The following is a 19,172-nucleotide window of genomic DNA, read 5'->3' as shown; positions in this document are numbered from 1 at the left end:
ATAGATATATAATTATATAGATACTATATCTATCATCATATCTATGAAATTATGTATCTACTAGCAGCATAGCCCGGCGTTGCCTGGGTATGTAAGAGCCCCTAGTAGGCAACGACTAATCCCAATCTAGTCCTTTCCCCCTAGGGAACGAAGGCGCATGTGTAGGTTGCAATGTCTTCTCTTCACTCGAATATTTCTGTGTATATGATGTTCTTAGCTGTCCCTTTGGGCGAAAACATGAAAACATCATTGCGCCTCCCAAGAGAGTTAAAAGGTCGAGTTGCGCCCCCTAGACAGTCTGTGGTTTGTGTTTAATACACAAATCGGTTTGCTATGTGTGCCACATATGATTTAATTAACCGATTTTTTCCAGTAATAAAGTATCCTATTGGAATAAAAAAGGCAATATAGCTCCTTGGAGCAGACATGATGCTTGCTGTGAATTAAAAAAAAATTCCTGCCAATTTGTTAAAGATATTGTCGAAAATATGTCATCTTGAATTTGAACGCGATTTTCCAAAATGGCATGATTTTATCGATTTTTTTCTGATGGTAAGGTATTGCATGGAAAACTAACGTCAGAATTAAGTTTCATAGGGTAACATTAAGCTTCACCATGAGTTTGGTGAAAATTGATTGCAAGTTGCGAAAACTACAACAGAAAATGTGTTGCATATAAGAAGCTTAGATTCTCGACCCCATGTCGAATTTATCAATTTTTTTCAGAACTGGGGGAACTTTTCAAAATTTTCGCTGCGTTACTTTTGAATTATGACATTGGGCTATGTGTGTGTCAAGTTTCATCAGAATCGGTTGAAAGCCATGGTCAGGGTGAGGGTACAGCCTGACAGACACACAGACAGACAAACTGCCATTTATATATAGAGAGATATTAATTCTTATCTATATGGTTTTTATTATATGCTGGCCACTGATGAGATCATTATTTTTATGATTTTATCCTTAATTGTGTATACACATGTATATTATATATATGTAAGGTATATATATATATATATATATATATATATATTTAGTGTGTGTATAGATATATATATGTATGTATGTATATTTATATGTGTGTGTATATAAATATATATGTATATATATATGTGTGTGTGTGTATGTATATATATATATATGTGTATGTATGCATGTATGTATGTATCATCATCATCATCATCGTCGTTTAACGTCCGTTCTCCATGCTAGCATGGGTTGGACGGTTCGACCGGGGTTCTGGGAAGCCAGAAGGCTGCACCAGGCTCCAGTCTAATTTGGCAATGTTTCTACAGCTGGATGCCCTTCCTAACGCCATATATATATATGTATAAGGGTGAAAAGGAACACACGAGTTGATATATATGAAAAAACAAGTCAAGATAGAAAATGCTAAAATAATTTTATAAAGAACATTTCAGTACTGGTTTCGGTCATTTTGAGACCTTTTCAACTGTAATGATTAAATAATTAAATTTAGAAAAATTAAAAGAAAAGTTTTTTTAAAGGAATATTTGTATAGTGTTCAAATATAAGTGGCATTTTTCTTGTTTCTGCCTTTCTCTGTCTCTCTTGTTACTTGTGTGTTGTTGTGAATTCTTGGAAGGGTAGAAGAAGAAGGTTGATGAGGAGAAGGGGTGGAAAAATTTGGGAGTGCCTTGATTGTTGTATTTTGAATGGTCAGTGATGGCTAGCAGGAGAATATTTCTATTGAAAGGTTTGTTTATGGAATTTGCATAGGAGTTATACTAAAAAGCATTAGTGATAAAGTTAAGAAGTAGAAGGTGGAGCAGGAGAAGAAGAAGAAGAAGAGGAAGAAGAAGATGACGATGTTGATGATGATGATGATGAAGAAGGAGAAGAAGAAGATGATGATGACGACGATGATGATGATAATGATGATGATGAAGAAGAGGAAGAAGAAGAAAAAAGAGAAGGGAGAATATGAATGAGTGGAAGTAGTGAGGTGTTGTATGACTTGAAGTTGGCATGTTATGGATTATAGTTGTGATTGGGGCTGATTTGTAATGGATTCTTTGGAATGTAATATTTGCGTGTGTATTTCTGTTATTCTAAAGCTGAGGTGTATTAATCGTTTGTCATAGACCCGTTAAGAAGTGGCCTGTATTTTGTAATAAAGAGAGTTTCTTTACTTATTTGTTGTCTCGAGGTTGTATCGTCCCTAAATTGGTAGAGGGGGAAAATCCTGAAGCCTGGTGTTTTGTTGTTGGCGCAAGTATCTATGTGTTGGCTGAAAGCTATTTTTCTATTTTGGGGAATTCTTATCTGGGATCAGTGCAGGGCCATTCTTTTACGCAAACTATTTTTTGTTTGGCCTATATACTGCTCTTGACACCCAGAGCAGGTTAGTGTGTATATTAGGTTCTCTGAAGCACATGTGAAGTTGCTTTTCACTGTAAACCGTTGTCCCTGTTTGAAGGAGAACTCTGATCCCTCAATTAGATAATCGCATATCCCACAATTGGGTCTTCCACGTTTTTTTACTGTCGGCTTCTGTGTTGAAGAGTGTATTCAGGCTTGTGTTAGGAGACTTTTCATAGATTTTGGCTGTCTCTTGCTTTTTTTGATCGTGTGTGTTTGGAGAATTGTGTTCATTCTGTGGTCTTTTTTTAGGAGGGGCATGTTTTGGAGGATGGTGCCGAAGGCTTCATTGTTGAGAGGGTTGTGTGTGGAGATGTATGGTAAGGCCTTTGGTCGTAAGTTTTTTTTTGATTTGGGATTTCTCAGTTCCTGGATGTTAAGTTGAATGCATATGTCAATAAGTGAAGGTGGGTAGTTCCTGGTGATATGGGTATCTTTTAGTTCTTGTAGTCGTGTGTCTCTGGTGTTTGCATTAGAAACTATAGTGCATATCCTTTTTGCTAGATTGAAGGGGATATTCATCCTGGTGTGTCTGGGGTGGCATGAATTGAATGGAAGATATTGCTTAGAATCTGTAGGTTTATAATATATGTCTGTTTCTATTACATTATTAGTTTATTACATTATTGTAGACAGAGCTATTAGAGAAAAGAGACAGACTTGGAAGCACTGGAAGAATGGGGGTAGCGGGGAATTGTATCAGACTGCTAAAAGGGAAGCTAGGAGACAGGTCTATCTAGCCAGAGGGGAAGCAGATAAGAAAAAATTTGCCAATGTTCTGCGCCGTGAGGACCAAAGACTGGAGGTGTTTCGCGTTGCAAGACAGTGTGTGAGAGAGAATTGTGATGTGGTAGGAGAGAAGTGTGTTCGCATGGAAGATGGTTCACTTGCGCTAAATGAGGATGCAAAGAGAGAGGCTTGGAGACGCCACTATGAAAGGTTGCTGAATAAAGAAAATGAATGGGATAAAGAGAGTCTGCCGAATGTTGACCCAAGAGAGGGACCAGCTATCAGAGTTGATAGTTCCTTGGTAGTTAAGGCAATTAGAAGCATGAAGACAGGGAAAGCCCCAGGCCCATCAGGTATCACTGGAGAGATGCTCAAAATATCTGGTAGTGTCGGCTATAGCCTAGTCACCCATATAGTTAATCAGATGATACACGAAGGAGTCATACCCAATGACTGGTGTAGCAGCATAGTAGTCAACTGCTACAAAGGTAAAGGTGATGCCCTAGATACAAATAATTACAGAGGTATCAAGCTGTTGGATCAGGTGATGAAGGTTACGGAGAGGGTCATAACCCAACTAATTAGAGAGAGTTAGCCTAGATCAGATGCAGTTTGGGTTCATGCCAGGGAAAAGTACCACTGATGCTATATTCCTGGTAAGGCAGCTGCAGGAGAAATACCTAGCCAAAGATAAGCCCCTCTACCTGGCTTTTGTTGACATGGAGAAAGCCTTCGACAGGGTCACCCGGTCCCTCATCTGGTGGTCAATGAGGAAACTAGGGATAGATGAATGGTTAGTGAGAGCTGTGCGAGCCATGTACAGGGACGTTGCTAGTAAGGTGAGGGTTGGCAACAAGTACAGTGAAGAATTCTGGGTAGAGGTAGGGGTCCACCAAGGCTCAGTCCTCAGCCCCCTCCTATTTATCATAGTCCTCCAGGCAATAACGGAGGAATTCAAGACAGGATGCCCCTGGGAGCTCCTCTATGCTGATGACCTTGCTCTAATTGCTGAGTCACTATCAGAACTGGAGGAGAAGTTTCAGGTGTGGAAGCAAGGTTTAGAATCGAAGCCTTAGAGTCAATCTAGCTAAAACCAAAGTCGTAATAAGTAGGAAGGTAGACAAATCACAAACGCCTTCAGGTAGATGGCCCTGCTCGATCTGTAGAAAAGGTGTAGGTAGGAACTCTATAAGATGCACCAAGTGTAAGCTATGGACACATAAGAGGTGCAGCAATGTCAAAGGAAGGCTAACTAGGAAGATGGTTTTTGTATGTGGCAGATGCTCAGGAGCATTAACCTCTGAAAATCTGCAGAAAGCAACTTCCGTCACTTTCCACGGGGAAAAACTAGAAGTAGTTGATAGCTTCCGTTATCTTGGTGACCAAGTCAGTAGTGGGGGTGGGTGTGCTGAAAGTGTAACGGCTAGAGTAAGAATAGCCTGGGCAAAGTTTAGGGAGCTCTTACCTCTGCTGGTGACTAAAGGCCTCTCGCTCAGAGTAAAAGGCAGACTGTATGATGCATGTGTACAAACAGCCATGCTACATGGCAGTGAAACATAGGCCGTGACTCGTGAGAACATGCGTAAGCTCGCGAGAAATGAAGCCAGTATGCTCCGATGGATGTGTAATGTCAGTGTGCATGCTCGACAGAGCATTAGTACCCCGAGAGAAATGTTGGACCTAAGGAGCATCAGTTGTGGTGTGCAAGAGAGACGATTGCGCTGGTATGGTCATGTGGCGAGAATGGATGAAGATAGGTGTGTGAAAAAGTGCCAATCCCTAGCAGTGGAGGGAACCCGTGGAAGAGGTAGACCCAGGAAAACTTGGGACGAGGTGGTGAAGCATGACCTTCGAACTTTAGGTCTCACTGAGGAAATGACCAGCGACCGAGACCTTTGGAAATATGCTGTTCGTGAAAAGACCAGGCAGGACAAGTGAGTCCTGCCCACTTATGCCTGCCTTTCCTCCCTTGGACACACAAAGACCTGTTGAGGCAAGCGAAGTCAATATCGAACCTCATCCGACGACAGGCACCTATGCCAATGAAGACCTTTGCTTGCAAAGACCTGTTGGGGCAAGTGAAATCGGAATCAAAATTGAACCAATCCTATGACTGGCACCCGGCAGATGCCAGGACCTCTGGACTGGAGATACGTAAAAAGTACTATCCGAATCGTGGCCGATGCCAGCGCCGCCTCGACTGGCTTCCGTGTTGGTGACACGTAAAAAGCACCCACTACACTCACGGAGTGGTTGGCGTTAGGAAGGGCATCCAGCTGTAGAAACATTGCCAGATAAGACCGGAGCCTGGTGCAGCCTTCTGGCTTCCCAGATCCCCGGTCGAACCGTCCAACCCATGCTAGCATGGAGAACGGACGTTAAACGATGATGATGATGATGATATATATATATATATATATATATATTGTTTTATTCATTTCAGCTATGCAGCTGCTGTCATGTTGGAGCACCACCATGGTTTTGCTGATTTCCTCAGGATGGTGGAATTCACATCACCACTCCCAGCTGTTGGCCCTTTTAGTGTATGAGGGAGTTTGATTCCATTGTCTGCATCTCTACCTCATGCTGGGCTATTGGATCATCTTCTGTCATGGAGAGGACAATGTCTAGTTCCTTTTTGAAGACCTATACACCCACATTATGGAGATCTGTGTGTGTGTATACATATATGTGTGTGTGTGTGTGTGTGTGTCAAAATTAGAATTAAAGAATTAAGGTTTAGAAAGTAAGCATTATGCAGTGTCCCAACTATGTTCCAGGGTAAGTCCCAGGTAGTGTGCTTGCAGAGCACATTCATCACTTAGGGCTTCCAGATGTCGTCAGCGATACTGTGCATTCATCATTAGATCTGTGTGCAGAATTCCGAGGGGCACACAAGGTATATTTTAAAAGATTGATATAGAAGGTGGAGTGTAACTAGAAGCATTTATTACCACATACATGTATATATACTAGGTGTGGTGAATAAACTGTCGTCTAAATCACGCAAAGATGAAAATAACACTGACATTTCAAATTAACAAATATAACTTACCAAAATTATGTAAACATATCTTGAAATACTAAAGAGTTAATTTATTCAATAAAATTGCCGTTAGCATCAACCATGGCCTCCAGATGGCTTCAGAATTTCCTGCAACTGTTCAGGAGCCCTAGATTAAAATAAACTTTGAAAATTACACATAGTGTTTTAAGAAAAAAATTACATTTGAAGGGCAAATTGATAAGTGACATTACATTTCATGGAAAAACCTTAAAAGCCAAAATTTTTGTGTTGAATAATACAAATAATTTATTCAGAATATAAAAGCATGCTCAAGGGCCTATGTAGTATATGAGGTAATCTGCAATCAATGTGAAGTGTCCTACATAGGGAGCACCACTAGGAAACTACACTATTTGGTCCAAAAGAGGTTCATTTGTGAGATGTGGCAGCAAAGAAGAGCACACATTTACTTTCTGCATGCAATTAGACTCAGAAAGTTTGTGAGGAACCCAATTTTTTTACTTTTCCGATGGCTTACTGTTGATGTCTCAGATAACTTTAGCTCACACATTTCAGTTCTATATTTTCGTCTTACTTGTTGATGTCTGAGATAACCTTAGTTCACACATTTCCTTAATCTGCAACATATTCTTTCACTCATCTTTGAAAGCTTATCACACAGTCATTCGTCTCTAATTTTGTCTTTCTCCAAATCCCGGAACCATTCCTCCCTCGTGTCATGACCCCACCTCCACTGGCTCGCTATGTGCCTATCTATCTATTGGCCTTCACCCTGTCTGTCTCTCTTTTAATTCCCAGCGCTCGCGCATGTTTGCCAGTTCGCGGTTCACCCGCCCTCCCACACCCTCCACCTGTGCCAGAAGTCCCTATTTTGTCATCCTTTGGTTGTCTCCAACCCCATACTATATAAGGTAGTGATCATACAGTGCAAAATATGATAGTTTAGTGTATGCAGGTTCAACTTAAGACTTATGAATTCTGCCAAATGTGAGCTCTCTTTTCAGGTACATGACGCGACTGTCCCCCGTCCCAGGGTTTCTAGGGCCCATACCTCCCACACCATCAGTGTTGGCACTCTCAACATCAGCATACTGAAAGGTAGGTCTGGTGAGATTGTTGAGATGCTTGAACAGAAATGTGTAGATATGTGCTGCATCCAAGAACTAAGGTGGAGAGGAGGTTCTGCTAGGTTCCTCACAGGCAAAGAACACAGGTACAAGATTTTCTGGGAAGGGAACACTGACGGTGTTGGGGTATGGGTATACTTCTTGCGGAGAAATGGGTAGATAAGGTAATTGAGGTAGTCAGAGTATGCGACAGAATACTTAAGATTAGATTTGTGCTCCATCATGGGTTTGCAACCATTATCTCAGCCTGTGCCCCTCAGCCAGGGCTACCTGATGGACAGAAAGACCAATTCTATGACACCCTCTTGCAGACTACTGTGTTGATGAATGACAGGGACCTTCTCTTTGTGGCTGGTGACTTCAATGGACATGTTGGACAACATGTTGGGGGCTTCCATGGTATACATGGAGGCTACGGTTTTAACTCTTGCAATGAAGAGGGAACCAGGCTGCTGGAGTTCTGTAATGCAAATGATCTTATGGTTTGCAATACTAACTTCAGAAAACCTGCCAGCCACCTAGTCACCTGCCACTCTGGCAGACACACTAGCCAAATTGACTACATCCTCACAAGAAAAAGGGAAAGATGGCTGCTTATAAATGCCAAAACCTTCCCAGGCGAAGAATGTACCCCACAACATAGGCTGGTAGTTACTGACTTCTGGATCAGGGCTAAATGGATGCCCAGAAGACGACTAGCAAGGAAAAGAAGGGTCAGGAGACTTAAAAGATCCTGCAAATGAACAGAGATTTAGAGACATATTACTCAAAGCCTTTGACGAAATAGTAGGGGATATAGGTTCACATGGTATAGAAGACAACTGGAAGTTCCTACAGGACAACCTGCTAAAGGCCACCGACCAGATCTGTGGATGGTGCAAAGTCCCCTCTCGACCCAAAATAACGTGGTGGTGGTGGAACAATGTTGTTGACAGGGCTATTAGACAAAAGAAACAGGCTTGGAAGAACAGTGGTAGCAGGGAATTGTATCAGACTGCCAGAAGGGAAGCTAGGAGGCAGGTTCATTTAGCGAGAGGGGAAGCAGGTAAGAAAAAATTTGCCAATCTCTTGCACCATGAGGACCAAAGACTTGAAGTATTTCATGCTGCAAGACAGTGTGTGAGAGAGAATCATGATGTGATAGGAGAGAAATGTGTTTGCATGGATGATGGTTCATTTGCGCTAAATGAGGATGCAAAGAGAGAGGTTAGGAGATGCTACTATGAAAGGTTGCTGAATAAAGAAAATGAATGGGAGAAAGAGAGTCTGCCGAATGTCGACCCAACAGAGGGACCAGCTATCCGAGTTGACAGTACCTTGGTAGACAAGGCAATTAGAAGTATGAAGACAGGGAAAACCCCAGGCCCATCAGGAATTACTGCAGAGATGCTCAAAATATCTGGCAGTGTTGGCTATAGCCTAGTCACCCGTATAGTTAACCAGGTGATACACAAAGGAGTCATACCCAATGACTGGTGTAGCAGCATAATAGTCAACTGCTACAAAGGTAAAGGTGACGCCCTAGATACAAATAATTACAGAGGTATCAAGCTGTTGGATCAGGTAATGAAGGTTATGGAGAGGGTCATAGCCCAACTGATTAGGAAAAGAGTCAGCTTGGATGAGATGCAGTTTTGGTTTGTGCCAGGGAAAAGCACCACTGATGCTATATTTCTGGTAAGACAGCTGCAGGAGAAATACCTAGCCAAAGATAAACCCCTGTACCTGGCTTTTGTTGACACGGAGAAAGCCTTTGACAGGGTCCTCCGATCCCTTATCTGGTGGTCAATGAGGAAACTAGGGATAGATGAATGGTTAGTGAGAGCTGTGCAAGCCATGTACAGGGATGCTGTAAGTAAGGTGAGGGTTGGCAACGAGTACACTGAAGAATTCAGGGTAGAGGTAGGGGTCCACCAAGGCTCAGTCCTCAGCCCCCTCCTATTTATCATAGTCCTCCAGGCAATAACGGAGGAATTCAAGACAGGATGCCCCTGGGAGCACCTCTATGCTGATGACCTTGCTCTAATTGCTGAGTCACTATCAGAACTAGAGAAGTTTCAAGTGTGGAAACAAGGATTAGAATCGAAGGGCCTTAGAATCAGCGTAGCTAAAACCAAAGTCGTAATAAGTAGGAAGGCAGGCAAACCACAAATCCCTTCAGGTAGATGGCGTAGGTAGAAACTCTATAAGATGTACCCAGTGTAAGCTATGGACACATAAGAGGTGCAGTAATATGAAAGGAAGGCTAACTGGGAGGATAGTTTTTGCTTGGGAGCAATAAACACTGAAAATGCGCAGAGACCAACTTCCGCCACATTCCAGGGAGAAAAAACTAGAAGTAGTTGATAGCTTCTGTTACCTAGGTGACCAAGTCAGTAGCGGAGGAGGGTGCACTGAAAGTGTAGCTGCTAGAATAATAATAGCTTGGGCAAAGTTCAGTGAGATCCTACCTCTGGAAATATGTTGTGCTTGAGAAGACCCGGCAAACCAAATGAGACCATAACCTGTGGCCTATGCCAGGAGCGTAACCAGCATGCTTATGTGTACCTTTTCCTTCTTTGGACACTAAACTCTGCTTGCGAAGACCTGTTGGGGCAAGTAAGATCAAAATCAAAGTCGATGACTGACATCCATGCTAGTGGTGTGCAAAGAGCACCATACGAGTGTGATCGTTGACAGAGTGGCTAACCTACTTCCGTGCCAGTGGCACATAAAAGGCACCATTCGAGTGTGATCAGTTCTAGCGTCACCTTACTGGCACTTGTGCCCGTGGCTGTAGGAGGCCAAGAGCACCATCCGAGCATGATTGTTGCCAGAGCAGCCAACTGGCTTCCATGCCGTTGGCACATAAAAGGGCACCATTTGAGCATGATCATTACCAACGTCGCCCTACTGGCACCTGTACCAGTGGTATGTATAAAAAGATTTGAGCGAGGTCATTGCTAGAGTTGCCTGACTGGCCCCCTTGCCGGTGGCACGTAAAAAGCACTCACTACACTCTCGGAGTGGTTGGTATTGGGAAGGGCATCCAGCTGTAGAAACTCTGCCAGATAAAGATTGGAGCCTGGTGCAGCCATCTGGTTCGCCAGCCCTTAGTCAAAATCATCCAACCCATGCTAGCATGGTAAGCGGACGTTAAACGATGATGATGATGATGACACAGGTGTTGATGAATGGTTCAATGACCAAATCCAAGCTTCTCTGCTAGTTCCTCAACAGTTATGATGGGATCTTGTTCCACCAGTGTTTGCAAGATATCCTCATCAAGCTCTACAGATCTTTCAGTATGAGGCTTATCTTCTTGGCTGTAGTTTCTCGCTCAGAATTTCTGGAACCACTGTTGTCCCTGGCTTACACTTATTGTCTGATCCCCATATACTGCATTAATATTCCTCACACTTTCTGTTGCATTGTTGCTTGTATTGAATTTATAAAGCAAAATAGGCTGAATATCCTCCTCTGTCACTTCCATTATAGCTTTGAGAAAATAACTGTTAAATTCGAACTGCACTCTTCAAAACTTGCACTAAGAATAAGTACAAGGTAAAATTACTACCTGCTTTTATAGCAAGTTGATGCAGGTAGTTTATCCTGTTCCTCTCCGACTTTTAGTTCATGCAATTGAAAAAACCGCATTATTTATGGAATGACCCAATATATACATATATGCACATCATCATCGTTGAATGTCAATCTTCCATGCATGCTGACCAGGTAGGAAAACTACCCTAGGCTACTGTGTCTGTTTTGGCAGGGATTCTATGGTTGGATGCCCTTCCTAACACCAACCACTCCACAGAGTGGACTCAGTGCTTTTTATGTGGTACCAGCACAGGTGAGGTTAGTTTTATCACTTTTTACAGCTGTCAACCATGTGGATTGGATTCTTTTTTAATGTGGCACCAGCACTGGCAGGGTAACCAAGAAACTCACAAGACAAGGAATTATGAGACGGGCAGGGCTTTGAGGAGGGGAACTTGAATCAGAGGATGAAAGGTTAGAGTGTGACAGAGACTGAAGTGCCTTGCCAAAACAGAGGGGACATTAGAGGAGGTGATATATATCTGTGTGTATATGTGTGTGTGTGAATGTATGTGTACACACATGTGCACTCACGTTATCATCAGTTTTAATGTCCACTTGCTTGTATGTGTCAAACAGATAATTGAGACAAATGTTCTATAGCCAAATGTTCTTGAAGAATACTGGTATGCTGTATGCTTGTATGCTGCTGACAATCATTTACATATATCATGTGCTATCAAGACAAGCTGACATGAACAAACTCATGCGCGTGCACACACACACACACACATGCACGCACACACAAATACCACAGGCTTCTTTCAATTTCAGTCTACCAAATCAACTCATAAGGCTTTGGCTGACTCTGGAGCTATAGTAGGGAGCACTACTATTGCCCCAGTGGGACTGAATCCGAAACCAAATGATTGGATTGCCAGCTTCTTAACCACACAGGCATGCCTACCTTCTCTGTCCATGCATTCATGCACATATGTATATGTTTGTGTTTGGGCATATATAAAACATGATCTTATATAATTTTGTTTATACATGGTGACACTTCTCTGTCTGCTTTGCAACTATATAACCATGATTATATGTTACTAGAACAACTCGTTTAGTCCCAGTTGAATAAAAGAAATTGTGCACTAGGAGGACAAAGACAAAAATTCACTGAAAAGAAATTTGAAATATGTACAAGTGGAAATCAGATAGTTTATTGCTGATGGAAGCCAATACAACATAATCCAAGTATTTTATCTATAAATGTGACATACATATACAAACTTGTATTCTCGCCAATATGGACAGAAAATTTTGGTCTCCCTGTAAACCAGATTTCATTCCTCACCAGAGATATTTCAAGAATCTTTTATGTGGTAGGTCCAAGATAAAGTGTCCATGGTAAGATTATCTCCTGCTTCACCTGTAATTAATGTAATCAAAGACCACTATTACTAATACAGCATTATATTTTTGCATTTATGTTTCCTTACATTTCATTGTAAAGATATGGTGATGAGATTTAAAGTATTTAAATCTTATTAATCATTACAATCTCATGGTTTTTTTTTCAGGTAAATTTGTTACATGGTATTGATGCTGATCTTAGAAGCAGGCATAAAGATACTTGTACTGCTTGTGCTGGAACTATGATTCTGGAATTTGCAGCTCTTAGCCGATTGACTGGTGACTTTGTATTTGAGGTATTGCCTGTTTAATTTTTATGAGTAAAAGCTGTTTTCTTGCCATAATTTTAGCATGCTTCTACTAAGATATCTACTCTCTATCCTTTCACTAACACTTATTTATCTAAGTGTGCATGTATTTTTCTGTTTCAAAACTCCTTTTTCTACCTCCTTTTTCCTCACTTCAGTATTTTTATTATAAAATTTATCTTTATTAATATTTTAAATTTTATGTCTCCCTCTTTTCTCCATGTCCTTTGTTTCCCCTATTTTGCAGGAGAAAGCACGTAAAGCAATGGATTATCTTTGGCAACAGCGCCATCGGGTCAGTGATTTAGTTGGCACTGTAATAAATATTCACAATGGAGACTGGGTTCGTAGAGGTAAGTGTTAAAATTATTTACTTTAGTATCTATTTTCAACACAATTACTGTTAACCAAATCCTTCTCATTAAAGGAGGCAACACCCATATAAAAAATTTTATTACTTAGCAAAAATATTCAGTATTTTGCAGTAACACCTTTTAGAAAAAAACATTCCTTTCTCTTGTCTCTTTCAGTTTATATATATATATATATACACTATTGGTTTCATGTAAATAAAAGTAGGAAAATATCCTAGTGTCTTAACAATTTTTCGAGCTGATCACATGGTATTTGCCTCCATTTTGCAAAACAGTCTCACTTTGTTCATGGAGTTTCTCATAAATTCGCGTAAATAAAACAATGAATCATTGAATGTTACTCTCAAGTGGCATCTTTTGAGTATTTGTCTCCCTTGAATTTGTCTTTTTGGCATATTTTTTCTGATCAGTTTTTTTGCATTATTTTATTTTTGTTCTAGACATGGTGTTCTTATACTTCTGTGCTGAGGTAGTTCGTCATTTGGGCATATTTCTTCTTTGTGTGAAGTTTGTGTGCTATGTGTGTTCACATCTAGGAAAGGGGCTATTCTGGTAGGGTTACCCTCATGTATAGGGGCTCTTCTTTGAAATATTTGGGAGAGAAAGCCTCATTTCAAATGTTTAGGATGTTATCTGTTGATTGTATAATGTTTAAATTTTTAGTAATACAGAGTTCACATTTGGTACCCCGTCCTCTGATTTTTTGGCTTTAGCAATGACTTTCCATTCTATCTTGGGGTTGCTTATTCCACCTTGTTTCAATGTCCATATCATATTTGACAGGGATGTTGCATGTTTTTTGTTTTTGTCTCTGAATGACACGAGATGCTGTGTATACCTTTCCTTGAACAAGTTGCTCATCATTTCAATATACATCTTTGCTATTCTGTTAGGATCCATGATCTTGGCCCTGTATATGAGTTCATTCTTGAGACGGTTGTTGTTTAGAGAGCAGCAGCTTGGAGATCTACAGTTGCATTATCTTTTGGGGGTGTTTCTGGTGTGTTTATGTATATTGTGATTGAGTATTATTAACACTATATTGGGGAGGCAACTATAACTAACTTTAACAGTATTTCTGTTGAAGATCTTGTGGTATTTGTGTGAATGTGGCAAGTGGTTGTTATTAGTTTTAAGAATTTCCTAGCTATGTTAGTAGCTACATTCATGTTATAAGGTTGGTTGAACCATAAGATTTTCCTCTGTCTTCTTGGTCTATTTATATTTGATCCAATGTAGTGTATGCTATTCTTGAAGTTGGATCTTTCTAATGCAGCATTATAATAACATGAAACCAATGATAGCTTCAATTCACAAATAAAGAAATTATATCCTCCAATGCGGTGTTGAGCATCATTTCCACCATTCAACATTTATATATATATATATATATATTATATATATATATATATATATATATATATATATATATATATAATATATATATATATCATATAATTAAGGGCTAAAGAGGGTTATTCTAAAGCCAAATACACTGTTTTATCCACTTATAATCCGCTTGTTACAGGAAAATTGAAACTGAAAACGGGCAACTAACCTTTAGAAAATTTAAATTTCGTTATCTCTATATTGAATCAATTTCGGACTTAATCTTATAAAAAAAGATATATTCCTTCTTCAGTAGAACTTTCAATGGGATATAAATAAAATACTCACGTATGATCATGGAAAAAGCACAAGCTAAAAACATAGCTACACTTGAGTACATCACTTATATCTAAAAATAAAAATTCTTTGGTCAGCCTCAGAAAACAACGTCCAGACCTTTCGCCGCTACAAATTGTAATGGTTACCAGTCCTCCTGTAGCAAGCATCGAGTTTACTACTAAGCAATATAGGATGAAGTCCCTTACTCTACAGCAAAGGAATTCATCAGGAAGCGTGGGCAGTATATTTTAAAAAACCGTTACGGTTGCAATATACATCATATAATTAAGGGCTAAAGAGGGTTATTCTAAAGCCAAATACACTGTTTTATCCACTTATAATCCGCTTGTTACAGGAAAATTGAAACTGAAAACGGGCAACTAACCTTTAGAAAATTTAAATTTCGTTATCTCTATATTGAATCAATTTCGGACTTAATCTTATAAAAAAAGATATATTCCTTCTTCAGTAGAACTTTCGATGCTTTTTCCATGATCATACGTGAGTATTTTATTTATATCCCATCGAAAGTTCTACTGAAGAAGGAATATATCTTTTTTTATAAGATTAAGTCCGAAATTGATTCAATATAGAGATAACGAAATTTAAATTTTCTAAAGGTTAGTTGCCCGTTTTCAGTTTCAATTTTCCTGTAACAAGCGGATTATAAGTGGATAAAACAGTGTATTTGGCTTTAGAATAACCCTCTTTAGCCCTTAATTATATGATGTATATTGCAACCGTAACGGTTTTTTTAAATATACTGCTCACGCTTCCTGATGAATTCCTTTGCTGTAGAGAAAGGGACTTCATCCTATATATATATATATATATTTACAATAAGGAGTAAATATTCAGAAGTGAATATTTATATAGATATTATTATTGTTATTATCTGCAGTAAATATAAGTAGTTGATAATAACAACAACAATATAGGTGTTTGCAGGCCTTAACTGAGTCTTAACTCCTCTTTCTAGCAGGTAGACACCGTGTGTGGCCTTATGATAAATACACACACACACACACATATATGACGGGCTTATTTCAGTTTTCGTCTACCAAATCCACTCACAAGGCTATAGTAAAAGACACTTGCCCAAGGTGCCACACCATGGGGCTGAACCCCAAAGCATGTGGTTGGGAAACAAGCTTTTTGCACACCCACGCTGCACCTATATATATATATATATAGATAGATAGATAGATAGCTAGATAGATTTCTTTATTGGCCATGCAAGGCTAGACACAGAAGGGACAAAATACAAAGTTGAGCTTTTCTTTTTGGAAGAAGAGAAGGGGAAAAAAAAGGAAGGGGGGCAATTCTGATCAAAAGGGATTGTAAAAAGGGGGGGGGGTTCCGATCAAAAGGGATCATGAAAAAAGGTGGGGCCGATGAATAGGGATCGTGTATCACAGAAATGTCAATGTAAAAAAGGAAAACAGATTAAGTTTGTCCGTGGATAGAAAAGCCTACGGAAAAGACCACGGGAACCTTGAGCAATAGTGTCATGCAAAGCGAAAACACATTACACTAAGTGGGTCTCTTTTTTCCTTTTGTTTTTCTTTTTGTTCATAGGATTATGCTCAAGCTGGCTCTGTCATTCACATGTGCCATCCTTGCTACATTCATCCATCCCCTTTTTGAAGCATTCACTAGACAAAATTTTCCTCTCTACTCTCACCTTCCTCTTCAAGTGATACTTGAAGAAGTTGATGAGAGATTGACCAGAGAGGAAAGTGTTTGTCTCTAGACCTTTCAGACGCGTCCACCATACACATTTTTTCGCCATAGCCACAAGTACGATGAAAATGGCTTTTCCTTATCGTTTCAAGGAAGGAGGCGCGACAATATTCACAATATTCACAATAAACTCATTTGATAGACCGACTCGTCCCACACGCAATAGCAGTCGTTTGACATAGACCCACTGGTCGGAAATGGTTAGACACTGTACAAGTGTGTGCAGGACAGTTTCGTCACTTTGACCGCATCTCGGACAGGTCGGCCCCGTGTTTCTCAAGCCATATCTGTAAAGCTTATCCCGAATGGGTAGCGCTTCTCGATAGCACTGCCAGGCCAGGGAAATCTGGAAGTTGTCCATAGGTCCCAGCCCAAAAGTCGTCTTGAACAGGCGGGTCAGGTATTCCCTGTCGATGCCCAGGTTCGCTCTGAGATCGTCGTCGTACCTCTCCTCCACTAATCCCCTATAGAATGCTTTGGTTGTGTTGAAGTCACTCAAGGATGACCTGGGACAGTATAGTTGCTTGAGAGCAACGCGACACTTGCTGTGCCATTTGCCCTTCTTCGGCCTCTTTTTAATCCACGACTGCAGTTCGGTCATGGAGACGAGCTGCAGGAAAGCGTGCCTCACAAACGGTGACCACACCTGTTCACCGTCATCTACGTAGAGCCGGAGATGTCACAGTCTCAGTGCATGTCTGTACATCATCAACCACGGCATGCCCAGCCCTTCTTTTAACGGGTGTTGACAGCAAATAAATCACCTGACCATTGGAACACATCCTTTCCACAAAGTGGAAGAGAATGTGTTCTATTTTGGTGATGGTAGGGTCGGGACAAGGTGGTAGTAGATCACAAGGTGGTAGGGTGGTCAGGTGGTAGTAGATGACAGATGCGATGTACGTGTTTGCCACCTCCTCCCGACCTTTTAGGGACAGTTTCCTCTTGGTCTATTGCCAGGCTAGAGTGACCACCCTACCCGTTATCTTGTCCCAGTTCTCCATTTGGAGGTACAGACCAAACCAGACCCCAAGCAACTTGACCAGACCGTCGGTCCAGCGTTCCACGATGGAGGCGCTGGTGGACGGCATGGACTTGCTTCTCCAGGTGCTGACCCTCAAGCCCACTGACTTTTCCCGGTTGATTTTTGCTCTTGTTACGACTTCGTAGTCTCTCAGTGTCTCGCCGACCAGCTTTTGGCTAGACACTATGAGAGTGATGTCATCCACGTATGCAGACATGCTCGTCCCACATCCCAATTCTCGCAGAATGCCCCTCAGGGTCGCCAGCTTCCGCAGTAGTGGCTCGAGAGTCAATATGTATAGAAGCAACAAGAGGGGTATCCCTGACGGACCGAACATGCAATGTCGAAAGGTCTCGATGGATGTCCATTTATGCAAATTACCAAACAGATGCCTCTGTACAGAGCAGCTATCCAGCCGCGGAAGACGGGACCAAAGCCGGCCGCTATGAGGACAGCCTCCAAGTGTCGATGGTCTACCCTATCGAAAGCTTTCAATTGATCCAAATTGATCTGGGCCCCATCAATGCCAGGTTCCTTAACTACCCTGTCTATGATGTCACACATCAGATGGAGGTTGTCATGGATGCTCCGGCCCGGCATGGTACACGTTTGTGCCTTGTCGACCAGTTTCTCAATGACAAGCGCCAACCTCTTGGCTAACACCTTGGCCAAAATTTTCAAGTCTGCATTAAGCAGAGTAATGGGCCTAAAGTTATCTATTACATCCCCCTTGTTTGGATCTTTCTTCAGCAGTGTTACAGCTTCTCAGCTCACAAAACCGGGGATGCTCCCATTTTGCTGCTAGTTGCAGTACACTGCTGCCAAGACGTCTCCGAACAAGTCTGGCATAGGGTATAAAGCTCATAGGGTAGACCATCCAAACTCGGCGATTTGGCTCTCGAGCATACTTCCTTCACATCTGGCACTTCTACCACCGTGATGGCACCTTCGCAGTGCCCTGCCCCTTTTGTCGAGAGTCGTGGCAGGCTGTGTAGGTAGGCTCTGAAGTCCACCCTGCATTCTCGCCTGCCACTTGTCCCGAACAGTCGCGCAAAATGCTGTTGAAAGGCCTCACACGTTTTACTTGGCTCGAGTAATTCACGCCCCTGTTCATCTACCAGAGACTGAATGGTGGCTTTGTTGCCATGTTATGCCTCTGCTACCCAGGCCTCTCGCACAGCTCCAACCCCTTGATTTCTTAGAGCACACATCCTAGCTCTGACAACACATCCTTCATGTTTGGCATTGAAGAGTTGGCTGAGGGCCAACTTCGCTGCCAAAATGTCGAATTCGATGCCGCTTCTAATTGCTTCTTAACTAGGTCAGATAGATAGATGGATCGATGGATAGATGGGCGGACAGATAAATGAAGAAATTAATTTAATTCACACAGTGACTGAAATTTAAGTTGGAGGGTTGGTAATAAACAAGCATGGTGTGGGCACAAAGAATTCCAAGTATTGTAGACACATGTAGCTACCTAAATAATGATATCTATAAACTAGCTACAGATTAAAATGATATAATAAAAAATATTCCAACTTTCTTCTTGTTTCACTGTATCAAAGTCTATTGGACAACTAGCTCCCCAGGTTATTACTGTTCTTATTCAGATTAGTAAACAATAAATATGAAGATTTTTTTTTCCATAATTATTTCAAAATATCTATATTTTATTTTTAAAATTGTAATGAAAATCTGAAAATCTTGAAGCAACTGAGAATAAACAATATTCATTGTGTGATTTTTTGTTGGTGTCTAAATGAATAATTTGTTGCTGCTTCCAGCTTGTGAACATGCAACATAGAGTTAGCCATAGGAGAAACATGTAGTAGAGAGATTAAGTCAAAGTAC

General features: G+C 41.0%; 1 protein-coding gene across 2 annotated transcripts in view; it reads left to right on the top strand.

The window, feature by feature from the left end:
* LOC115210263 (ER degradation-enhancing alpha-mannosidase-like protein 3) overlaps nucleotides 1–19,172 on the top strand; it is a 413,751-nt gene that overhangs the window by 156,035 nt on the left and 238,544 nt on the right. For both annotated transcript variants that reach the window (XM_036501986.1, XM_029779124.2), the window contains exons 7-8: nucleotides 12,369–12,497; nucleotides 12,757–12,862. In XM_036501986.1, coding sequence (XP_036357879.1) covers nucleotides 12,369–12,497; nucleotides 12,757–12,862 — 235 coding nt within the window. The remainder of the gene's footprint in view (nucleotides 1–12,368; nucleotides 12,498–12,756; nucleotides 12,863–19,172) is intronic.

This window comes from Octopus sinensis, linkage group LG1 (assembly GCF_006345805.1).
Source record: "Octopus sinensis linkage group LG1, ASM634580v1, whole genome shotgun sequence".
Classification (NCBI taxonomy): domain Eukaryota; kingdom Metazoa; phylum Mollusca; class Cephalopoda; order Octopoda; family Octopodidae; genus Octopus; species Octopus sinensis.
This window is presented reverse-complemented; position numbering and strand designations above follow the sequence as displayed.